The 11,135-nt window shown below is 57.8% G+C and overlaps 1 protein-coding gene across 1 annotated transcript; it reads left to right on the forward strand.

The window, feature by feature from the left end:
• The first annotated feature begins 963 nt into the window (after window positions 1-963).
• Window positions 964-10,344, forward strand: HCRTR1 (hypocretin receptor 1). Its single transcript, XM_036870576.1, has 8 exons — window positions 964-1,042; window positions 2,240-2,577; window positions 2,767-2,945; window positions 4,131-4,374; window positions 4,744-4,859; window positions 6,727-6,953; window positions 8,039-8,160; window positions 9,883-10,344. The coding sequence occupies exons 2-8, from the start codon at window positions 2,379-2,381 to the stop codon at window positions 10,071-10,073; spliced, it is 1,278 nt and encodes a 425-aa protein (XP_036726471.1). The 5' UTR covers window positions 964-1,042; window positions 2,240-2,378; the 3' UTR covers window positions 10,074-10,344.
• Window positions 10,345-11,135: the final 791 nt, after the last annotated feature.

Raw genomic sequence — 11,135 nt, forward strand, 5'->3', positions numbered from 1 at the left:
AGCCTCCGTCTGGTGTGGGAGGAAGGTAGACCTGGAGAAGAGTGCAGGTTTGAATCCCATCTCGGCCTCTGCTGTGTGACCTTGGGCAAGTCACTGAACCATGTGAGTCCAGGGTCCTTATCTGTGAAATGGGGATGGTAACAGCTGCCTCACTGGGTTGATGTGAAGATTAAATGAGATCATGCAGATGGTGGGGACTGTACAAATGGCAGCTGTATTATTCTAGCTCATTGCCTGGCACACAGCTTAGAAAATGTTAGTTGAATTCATCAGCCCCTCTGGCGCCCCCCCTTCCTGCCCCCACCTACTGTCCTTGTCTTGGGAGGGGGGAAAGTAGGTATGAACAAAAAGGATTGGAGGGCAGATGGAATCGGAGGCTGTGAGAAGGGCGAGCAGGGCCTTCTGGCATCGCGGGGAGCTAGCTGCTCCAGCAACAGCCGGGGCCTGGCTGGAGGTGGTGCAGTGACCCACCTGTGCCCTCATCCTCATCAGCTAGGTGAGGCAGCGGGGAGAGGTGGAGCTGGGATCCACCTCTGCACTGTGGCTCTTCGAAGCTGCCCGGGACCCGCCGGCACACAGTAGGTGCGCTCTGAAAGCAGAGTAGCCGGAGGCAGAAATGTTGAATGAATGCGAAAGGTATGAATGAACGGATGCAAACATGAATGGAGGTGGGATGGACGCTTGAAGTCTGGGGCGAGGAGGAACGAGCATCTCCCTCCCGGTCTCTGGGTTGGGAGACCTGCAGCCGAGACCGGCCAGGGGCTCCCTCCCCTCCCTGCCCCTCCCGCCCCGGCACCCCCCCCCACCCCCCCCCCGCGGCGCGCAGCCTGGCGGAGCCCGCGCCCAGCCACAGCCCGCGTCGGAGCCAGCGCTCGCGCCCAGCCAAGAGAGCCCAGGTAGCGCATCCTTGGGAGGGGGTTGCCCCGGCCCCCTCCCCTCCACCCCCAGTCCCCGGAGATGGGCCTTCGGGGCGGGGAGGCAAAGTCCCGGTGCAAGATCGTGGGACCAGCAGCCGAGGACGCCGGGGTCCCGGAGCCAACAGGTGTGGGGCTTGGGGGACCCCCGGGCTCTGGGTGGGGGGTTCCAGAGGACCTTCGGCGGGAGCCAAGAGTCTCGGGAGATAAGCTGGGTGCTGGGAGGCTGGGTCCCCGGCATGCTCTGCCCTCCTCCCGGCAGGCAGGCTCCTAAAGAACGCTTCGCGCCCTCGCTCCCCCCACCGCAGCCCCCACAGCCCCAGAGATGCAGGGAGGTCCCGCTGAGGAAGCGGGTCCGCCGGCGCCCGCTGCGGGTATGAAGGAGACCCCTCATGCTCCCCGGGGGGGTCTCCAGGGATCGGCAACCCTCCTACATACGTCCGGGGTCCTCCCTTCTCAGCCGGGGGAAGGACGGGTCTGAGCGAGCGAGGAGGGGCGGGGTGCGAGGCCGGATTTATGAATGAAGAGGGCGGCCCGCGCGCCGGTCCAGCGACCCCTGGCGGCCGCCGGGGCGCATCGCGGCCACGGGATTCAAGGGGGGACTAGCGGGGGTTGGGGGCTGACGGGCCCAGCCCCTGTGCCTGGGGCTCTTCCCTCGCTTTCGGAGAGGTTGTCGTTTCCTCCCTGCACCTCTACCCACACTGTGTGTGTGTGTGTGTGTGTGTGTGCGCGTGTGCGTGTGTGTGTGTGTGTCCCCACCAGGGAGGGTCTGGCAGGTCTTGTGGGCGGGGCCTGGGTCTTTAAAAGCCTCCCTTGACCAGTTTTTCAACCAAAAATTCAGGCCTGTGAACTGACTCAGGAGAGAACATTTAAATCAGGATGGCTTCCCCTCTCCAATCTGTGGTATTTGGTGGACTCAGGCAGACCTGGAATAGCAGCTTTGTGACCTTGAGCAAGGGGCTCAACCTCTCTGAGCTTCTATCTCCCCCTCTGCAAAGCAGGGCTCTTAATAGTGGTAACCGGCAATGACCGTGAAGCCGGCTTCCGGTGCCAGTTTCTGGGTAAAGCACTTGGCATTCATTACAGCTCATTACTCCTCAGCGGGGCCCTGTGAGGCCGGTTCAGTTATTACTCCACGGGATAGATGGGGAAACCAAGGCTGAGAGGTAAGTTACCCAACTGGTATGAAATTGGGATGCAAGGCAGATCTGTCTTTCTCCATCGATTTCAGGCTCTCCATAACCCACATGACTGTGAGAATTAAGAGGAAGCTTATCTGCAAATTGCCTGGCACTCTCCCTAACGTTCCCTTTTCCTTCCTTCAGAAGGTTTCAGGCTGGGACCACAAACACCTGAGTGCAAGACTCTGGGTCCCCTGAGGGAAGTGGGCTAAGGCCTGGCCTGGGGGCGCCCCTCCCTTGGGAGAGCCTGGGACGTCCATCAGCTGTAGTGGCTCCTGAGCTCATGGAGCCCTCGGCCACCCCAGGGCCCCAGATGGGAGTCCCCACTGGCAGCGGGGAACCGTCCCCGGTGCCTCCAGACTATGAAGACGAGTTTCTCCGCTATCTGTGGCGTGACTATCTGTACCCGAAGCAGTACGAGTGGGTCCTCATCGCCGCCTACGTGGCTGTGTTCCTCGTGGCCCTGGTGGGCAACACGCTGGGTAGGTCTCTAGGTCCCTGTGGTGCTTCGGGCTTCCCCTGGGGAGTGGGAGGGGTCCTGGGCCTTGCTTCTCTCCCCCTCCCCCCAGTCCCTACTGGGTACTGTGGGGGAAGGGTCTCACTGATGAGACCCAGCTAGACTGGGTGTGGCTCTGCCGCCGGCCTCATCTCATCCTGCTCCCACCCTGCAGTCTGTCTGGCTGTGTGGCGGAATCACCACATGAGGACGGTCACCAACTACTTCATCGTCAACCTGTCCCTGGCCGACGTGCTGGTGACGGCCATCTGCCTGCCGGCTAGCTTGTTGGTAGACATTACTGAATCCTGGCTCTTCGGCCATGCCCTCTGCAAGGTCATCCCCTATCTACAGGTGAGCTTTGCCTGGGTGCCCCTCATGACCCCCCTGTCATACCAAGTACAAAAACCATGGCCTTGCATAGGTCTCAGTGAATTTCAAACTTGCCTTTTAGACAGGACATCATGGCTCAGTACCTTGGCAGTGTCATGCTCTATTGTTAGCAAGGGCAGGCCACCAGGCACGACACTCAAGGACACAGACACAGACACAGCCCCATATACTCATACAGAGATCCCCTCCAGGTCACACCCATAGACATACACACAGGCATGTACGGACACATGTACAGTCACTTCCAGGTACACGGGCACACAGTGCAGGAGAGAGGCGCAAGCCCACCGTGACAGAGAGTGGGCCTGTTCCCTGATCCCAAGGGGGGCAGCTTTGAGGTGGCGGGCTGGCAAGAGTCTCCTCCCCGCCCCTTCCGATCCTGGCCGGGGCCTTCCCTCTCCCAGTGGTGGGCGTCAGGCTGTCCTGTAGGGTTGCTGGGCTGGAAGGAGAGCTGGCCAGAGGGTTGCATCCCTCGACCCTCTCCCTGTACCCCAGAGGGCAGGGAGCACTCCTGGAGCCAGTGCCCCTACGTCTCTGGCCTAGGTTCATCTCTGCCTCCCAGAATAAGGACTCTTTTTCCTCACAGCCTGGGGAAGGGATGGGATCCTGGGGCAGAGAGAAATGCCTCTTGGATTTCCCATTATTTGGAGGTTTCCCACTCAACCCATTAACTCTGGCAACCCTGAGAATAAAGACAGGCAGGTGAGGAAATCCACCTTAGGCAAGTTATTTAATCTTTCTTGCTTCAGTTTCCTTACCTGTACCTTGGGGGTAAGAGGACACACCTCAAGGGTTGTTGTGAGGATAACGAGAACAGTGTCCGCCACGTAGTTCTTTCCTAAAGTGTAAATTATTATTCATAGTAGGGGAGCACCTACTATGTGCCAGGTCTCAAGCTGGACATTCTCCATCCATAATTTCATTTATTCTCACAAGAATCCTGCCAGGTGGATGATACATTCCCATTCTGCATACGAGGCTCAGAGAGGGTGAATGATTTGCCCAAATCTACACAGGCAGTAAGTGGCGGAGTCAGGATTTGCACTGCACCTGGCTGCCTGGTATTTCTGGGCTGTGAGCTCCATCACTCACCCCATGTCTCTGGGTGGCCCCCAAAAGGACTGACATTGTGTCCCCATGGGGCAGGCCGTGTCTGTGTCAGTGGCAGTGCTGACTCTCAGCTTCATCGCCCTGGACCGCTGGTATGCTATCTGCCACCCCCTGCTGTTCAAGAGCACTGCCCGACGTGCTCGTGGTTCCATCCTGGGCATCTGGGCCGTGTCGCTGGCTGTCATGGTGCCCCAGGCTGCTGTCATGGAATGCAGCAGTGTGCTGCCCGAGCTAGCCAACCGCACCCGGCTCTTCTCTGTCTGTGATGAACGCTGGGCAGGTAACGGTGGGAGCCTTGGGCAGGTGTCCCTGAAGTGGGCACCTCCGGGGCACACCCCCCCAGAGCAGACATCAGGGCACTTTTGGGGTGGGCACCCAGGGGTGGGTATCTCCTGGGAGGACACCCTAGAGCAGGCATCTACCAGGGATACCTCCAGCGTGGGTACCTCCTCTAGTGTAGACATCTGCCAGGGGTCCCTCCAGGATGGAGACCACTGGGCTGGGCAACTCCTGGGTCTCTCTGCCATGGCACCTGTATGGGGCCCAGCTGCTTACTTTGGCCCTAGTCAGGGCAGGGTGGTATTGCTAAGCAGGGCAGGCTGGGGGTTCCCAGACTGAGCCCAACCCTTGCATCTCTTGGCCCCTGCAGATGATCTCTATCCCAAGATCTACCACAGTTGCTTCTTCATTGTCACCTACCTGGCCCCGCTAGGCCTCATGGCCATGGCCTATTTCCAGATCTTCCGCAAGCTCTGGGGCCGCCAGGTGAGGCGCACTCTGGTGTCACTGTCTGGGCTGGGAGGGGACAGGGGTACTGGTCTGAGGGAGTAGACAGTCCTCTGCCTTCAGAACATGCCATCCTGGCTGCAACCAGAGAGGCAAGGCCTAGGCACATGTCAAACTCAAGGCCAAAATTGCTAGTGCCGGCCCTGGAACCGAATAGTAACAAACATCCTCCTAATATCAGTAGCTGCCAGTTATTGTACCAGGTACTCCCAGCTAGTCTTGCACCCTCTTCACCACCATATGTTATCCCCACCTTTTTTTTTTTTTAATAAATTTATTTATTTTTTTTGGCTGCGTTGGGTCTTCGTTGCTGCATGCGGGCTTTCTCTAGTTGCGGCGAGCAGGGGCTACTCTTTGTTGCGGTGCGTGGGCTTCTCGTTGTGGTGGCTTCTCTTGCTGCAGAGCACGGGCTCTAGGCGCGCGGGCTTCAGTAGTTGCAGCACGTGGGCTCAGTAGTTGTGACTCGCGGGCTCTAGCGCGCAGGCTCAGTAGTTGTGGCGCACGGGCTTAGTTGCTCCGCGGCACGTGTGATCTTCCCGGACCAGGCCTCAAACCCGTGTCCCCTGCATTAACAGGTGGATTCTTAACCACTGTGCCACCAGGGAAGTCCCTATCCCCACCTTAATATATGAGAAAACTGAGACCCAGAGAGGCAAAGCAACTTCTCCCAAATCCCTCACCAGCGAGTGGACGATCAGGGACTAAAACCCGGGTCTGTGGGGTTCCAATGCTCGGTTCAGCGCCACAACAGCAATAACACCTCCATGCTGCTGTCCAAATTAGGCACTTTGCTTGCAATGTCTTCACAACTATCTAAGCAAAGAAGCAATATTACCCACTTTACAAATGCTGAGTAAGGGCAACCAATCTGCCACGGCCGATGAGTGGCAGAGCCTTTCTGGTTCCAGGGCCTTCCTTCTTTCCTCTATTACAAACTGACCAACAGTAGGTTTTGGTGTGGGGGGGGCGGTTTGCCATGGGAGGGGGTGCTCAGAGGCCCCTGGCACTGCGGGACGAGTCCTGGGTCAGTGCCCGGGCGGGGAGAGGAAGCTGGCCAGAACACGAGCAGCCCTGCGGCCCACCAACACTTGCCATCTGCTCCTCGCAGTCCCCCGGTCACGATGGCAGGAGTCGCTATCCTTATCCAACAGGAAAACCAAGGCTCAGAAAAGAAAAGTGAGTTTACCAAGGTCACATAGCTCGTGAATGGCTGAGCTGGCCCTGGATCCCAAGTTTCCTGAACTCTAGCCCCATGCCCTTCTGTTGTGGGGTGATTCAGGTGTCCAGCGTGGGAGAGGCTTTGAGAATATCTGTGGCTGCTCCAGGAGCCTAGAACCACCACAGGCCTATCGGCACTGACCTAGGCTGGGACCTGTGCTCTGAGGCCCAGGCCATTCCACGCTGTCCACCTGCACGCCCCTTGCTCAGGCCTCCCAGAGTCGGGCACGGACTAGGGGAGGCACGAGTCATCCAACCACCCCTGTCACCACAGATGGAGGTGGTGATTTAAGGACGATGGATGGGTAGCTGGAAGGATGTTCGGGCCCCAGGCTGTGACCTGGGGACTTGTCAAGGGTCCCCTACCTCATCTATAACTAAGGGTGAATAATACCGTCCCAAGAGGCATATTGTGGGTGGTCTCACGATGAGCTAATGGAAAATGGAAGTACACTCAAGTCCAGAGTGTTGGCTTTTATCATGAATATTAGGCTCCTTCCTGCTGCAAGGGTTTGTTCCCTTGCCCACCTCCCCCTGCCCCAGGGTCCAGCCTGGAGCAGGCCCAGCGAAGCAGAACGACCCATCCAAGGAGGTGTACCCACCGCTGCTGTCTGTGTGTGCTGGACAGATCCCCGGCACCACGTCGGCCCTGGTGAGGAACTGGAAGAGGCCCTCAGACCAGCTGGAGGACCAGGGGCAGGGTGTGGGCGCAGAGCCCCCGCCTCGGGCCCGTGCCTTCCTGGCCGAGGTAAAGCAAATGCGAGCTCGAAGGAAGACGGCCAAGATGCTGATGGTGGTGCTGCTGGTCTTTGCCCTCTGCTACCTGCCCATCAGTGTCCTCAATGTCCTCAAGAGGTGAGAGCGTGTGGGGAGGGGTTGGGGGTGGGGAGAGGTGGTGGGGTCAAAGGAAGGAGCTCTCTCTGCTTCGGAGAAAGACCTGGCTTTCTCCATTATTATTATTATTATTTCTCCATTATTATTTCTCCATAATAATACAGGCTAGCCTGCCTCCTAGGGCTATCGTGAAAATTCTCTCATCTGGGCATTCAATCATCAGGTTGTTAGGGCTGGGAATGGAGTGAACGAGTGCACGGGACAATGTCCTGCATTCGTGGAGGCGACATCTGGTGGGAGAGAGAATGGACATGTATTACAATGTCAGCCCGTGATAACTGCTTTGAAGAAAAAATAGGGAAAGCGGATAGAGAATGACAGTGACAGAGGTTGGTGGGGTTTAAAAAAAATGTTCTTTAGATGTAATGGTTAAAAAAAAAAAACCCCTCTCTGAGGAAGTGACATTTGGCAGAGACTTGAAGGAAGGGAGGAACCACACCCACAGGTGTCTGGAAGAATAGCAAGTGAGAGGCCATGGGGTGGGGGTGGGGAGGGGGGCAGGGCAAGACCCTGGGCTCTTTGCCATGAGACAATCTCAGTGTGAGTTTGTGCTTGGTCACTTCCTGGCTGTGTGATCTTGGACGTATCACTTTGCTTCTCTGAACCTCAGTTTCCCTATTTGAAAAATGGATGATGTCTATGACTCATCATGCTGCTACGGGGATGGATGATAAAGTGGAGGGGGAGCCCCAGGGGATCACACAGCTGGTGACTGAGCAGAGGTACCCTGGTCCCTGTTCCTAGGCCCACTCTGGTCATACTTTCTGCGCCCAAGAACCCCAAACTGTGGTCAGGACCCCAGACTCAGAGGCCCAGGAAAGGGCTACCTGGTGGACAGAAGGGGCAGTGGGACTCTTGTACTTTACAGCCATTCATGAGCTATGTGACCTTGGTCAACTCGCCTTACTTTTCTGAGTTTTCCTGTCTGGTAGATGAGGATGGCGACTCCTGCCCAACATAAACACACACACACACACACACACACACACACACACACACACACACAAATCTATCCCATTTCTGAGTGGCCTGCCCCCTGGTCCTAGGGTGTTTGGGATGTTCCACCAAGCCAGCGACCGAGAAGCCGTCTATGCCTGCTTCACCTTCTCCCACTGGCTGGTGTATGCCAACAGCGCCGCCAACCCCATCATCTACAACTTCCTCAGTGGTGAGTGGGCTGGGGACGCAGAGTGACTGAGGGTGGCAACAGTCCCCAGGACAATAGTCTCCCCATCTTCAACCCAGGCTGAATAAAGCATGCGGGGAAGGATACACCTGCTGCCTCCTGGCGATCATGACCCTGCTCTGGGAACTCCCACTCAGGGGGAAGACTTGTCCCCGCCCAAGAGCCCTGCTCTGAGTGGGAGACAGGCCACACTCCCAATAGTGGCCAAAGAAGGTGACCAGCACCAGGACCCAGTTTTGCAGATTACGCAGACCACTGAGTGGGTGGGAGCGCAGGGGCTGGGCCAGCTCACCTCCACCCCTGCTTGATGCATGCACTGCAGGACTGCCAATCAGCCAGTCTGGTCAACACAGGCTCCAGACGAAGCCCCTGCCTGAGAAGATGACTGCATAATCGAGGCATCAGGGGGAAGGGAGGGCCACCAGCGAGGCAGCCCAGGGCCAGGAAACAGCTTCCCCGTGCCCAGCTAGACACATACTGGCAGAGTGGCCCGAATTTGGGGTGGGGGGGGCTACCCCTGAATCCACCTGCCTCCAGCACCAGCCCTCCCACTCTCCCCCCTGCAAGTCCAGGCATCCCTGGTCCCCTGTCCCCCAGCCCAGGCCTCCTCTCTCCGCTGTCCCATAGCCCCCACCCCCTTCCACTACCTCCTGGTCTCAGGGTGGAAAGGCCCCACCCCGGGCCCCCGCCTGGGCCCAGCAGAGTGTGACTCACCAGACCTCTGACTCGGACCAGGCCTAGAGAACTGACCAGATGACTGCTCAAGCCTGGACAGTCTTTGAGAAAAGGTTGAAAGGTTAAAGAAGGGGCTGGGGTCAATGCTGTAACCCTCACTGAGACCAAAGAATTACTCAACAAAGGCTAGCCGGGTGGTTTCCAGCTCAGAGGAGAGAAGAGAAGAGATGAGCAAGCGGCAGAGGACACGTCAGGCAGACTTCCTGACGTGCATTCCTTCTTTTGGTCTACATTTACTGAGCGCCTACTGTGTGCTCGGCCCTCTGCTGGGCTCTGGCCAGGCTTGCGGGGTGACTGAAACACAGTTGTTCAGTTCCAGCACAATCTGTTGCCTGGTGTCCTCTGACTGTACAGGTGGCTGTGGTGGTCCCTCCTTCCCCGCTGTCCCCTACCCTTTAAGCGAAGGCTCTGGAATGAGAACAGGGCCCAAATTCTGGCTGGTGACCTTGGGCAAGCCACTGCACCTCTGTGTGCCTCTGTGGAGTGAGGTTAAAGGACTCCAGGCCTTCAGGGTGCTGGGGTGAGCTGGGCGACAAACTCAGGCGCCCGGCGCAGTGCCTTGTGCAAGGGCTGCTGCCGCTGTCATTTTCATCACCATGGGGCAGAGATGGGGAAAGCCTAGCCACAGATGGTGAGCCCTGAGCCCCTCCACCTACCCGCCAACGAGGGCAGAGGTGACCTGAGCTCCCTGAGCCAGACAGAACGTTTTCAGCCAGGCTCAGAGCCAGAGCGCAGTCAAGGAATCAGATGAAAATTGCATTTCTCCTTGGGAACCTGCTCCAGGGCCTCTGTCCTCACTCTCCCTGGCAGTGACGAGGTCGCCTTGGGGCTCTCTCCTGCCCAGCTCTTCCCTTCCCTCCCACCCCCTCACAGGCAGCTTGGCTGGAGCTGCGTGGGTGTCCCTGGGCCCAAGGCCCCTTCCTGCCTCTTCTGTCTCCTTATGGCTGTGTCTTCTGTCTCTCAACCAAGGCAAATTCCGGGAGCAGTTTAAGGCCGCCTTCTCCTGCTGCCTGCCTGGCCTGGGTCCCTGCGGCTCTCTGAAGGCCCCCAGCCCTCGCTCCTCTGCCAGCCACAAGTCCTTGTCCTTGCAGAGCCGGTGCTCTGTCTCCAGAGTCTCGGAGCACGTGGTGCTCACCAGTGTCACCACGGTGCTGCCCTGAGCGAGGGCCATCCTGGTGGCAAAAGGGGGTGCAACCTATCCCCTGCCTGGGCTGCTCCTCTGGCTACTGGGGGACCTGCCCCCACTCCTCGTGGAAAGATTGCTGGTTGCAGTGCGAGGCCGGGGCTCCTCGCCTCGTTTTCTGTTTAACTCTGGGCAGTGTCACTTCCCTTCTCTGAGCTGCGTCCCCTAAGTGGATTGATGTGAGGATTAAGCACGCTCAAGAAGGTGGAAAGCTCTCTGTAAACTGTAAAGTGTTATGGACAAGATTAACGTTGTGTTCCTCCCACTTGGCTATACCACACAGTACCATCCATCACCATCATCCTTCCAGAGCTTGGCCCTCCTCCCAAAGACCCCTCTCCTACCCAATCACAGGTCTTCCCTGGAGTCTGCTATAAGGGTCCCAGCAGGCATTTCCATCTGGTCCAGGGGCTCTAAAGCCCAGGCTGCACTGGGCAGCGCTCCTTGAGGCCCATGTGAACTAATCTGAGCCCAGCCCTTCCCCAGTGGGAACAGAGCCCCACCCTCACCAGGTGCCAAGTGCACACACCACAGACTGCACCCCGTCGGTCGTGCAGCGACAGGACACTCTCCATGAGGCCGTTTGGTATGGAGGCCAGCAGCCTGAAGCAACTGTAATTAAAAGCCTGGCACTAAATGTTCCCTTTCCTTGTCATTGCACAAAATCTGTGCTTCTTGGGTTAGGAGTGAGAAGGTGGGGAGGCTGGGGGAGGGGAGAAGACAAGGCAGTGCTGGAATGCTGCTATCTGCTGACCCCTCCCACCTCTCGTCCCCTAACACACGGGATCCCAGATTGCTCCTGGGCAGGCCTCAGAGCACACGTGCTCCTGCCCGCTCACGTGGCTCCGATCCTCTGATGCCACGACCTCGATCCTGGCCACATCTGTCTGCTCACGAGCCCAGCAGTCTATGGAAGGTAAGGGGGGTAGGGTGGGCAGACAGCGGGGTTAACAGACCGATTTACTGTTATCTTCACCTTCTTGGAAATCAGGGCTTGCATTTATTTTCTATGAACTCACAGATTTAAAAGAGAAAGCCA

Source organism: Balaenoptera musculus, chromosome 1 (assembly GCF_009873245.2).
Source record: "Balaenoptera musculus isolate JJ_BM4_2016_0621 chromosome 1, mBalMus1.pri.v3, whole genome shotgun sequence".
In the NCBI taxonomy this organism is placed as follows: domain Eukaryota; kingdom Metazoa; phylum Chordata; class Mammalia; order Artiodactyla; family Balaenopteridae; genus Balaenoptera; species Balaenoptera musculus.

Coding starts and splice junctions, on each gene's coding strand:
- HCRTR1 (XM_036870576.1), top strand. CDS start 2,379: ATGGAGCCCTCGGCCACCCCAGGGCCCCAGATGGGAGTCCCCACTGGC. Junction 4,375..4,743: donor CTGTGATGAACGCTGGGCAG/GTAACGGTGGGA, acceptor TGGCCCCTGCAG/ATGATCTCTATCCCAAGATC. Junction 6,954..8,038: donor GTCCTCAATGTCCTCAAGAG/GTGAGAGCGTGT, acceptor CCCTGGTCCTAG/GGTGTTTGGGATGTTCCACC.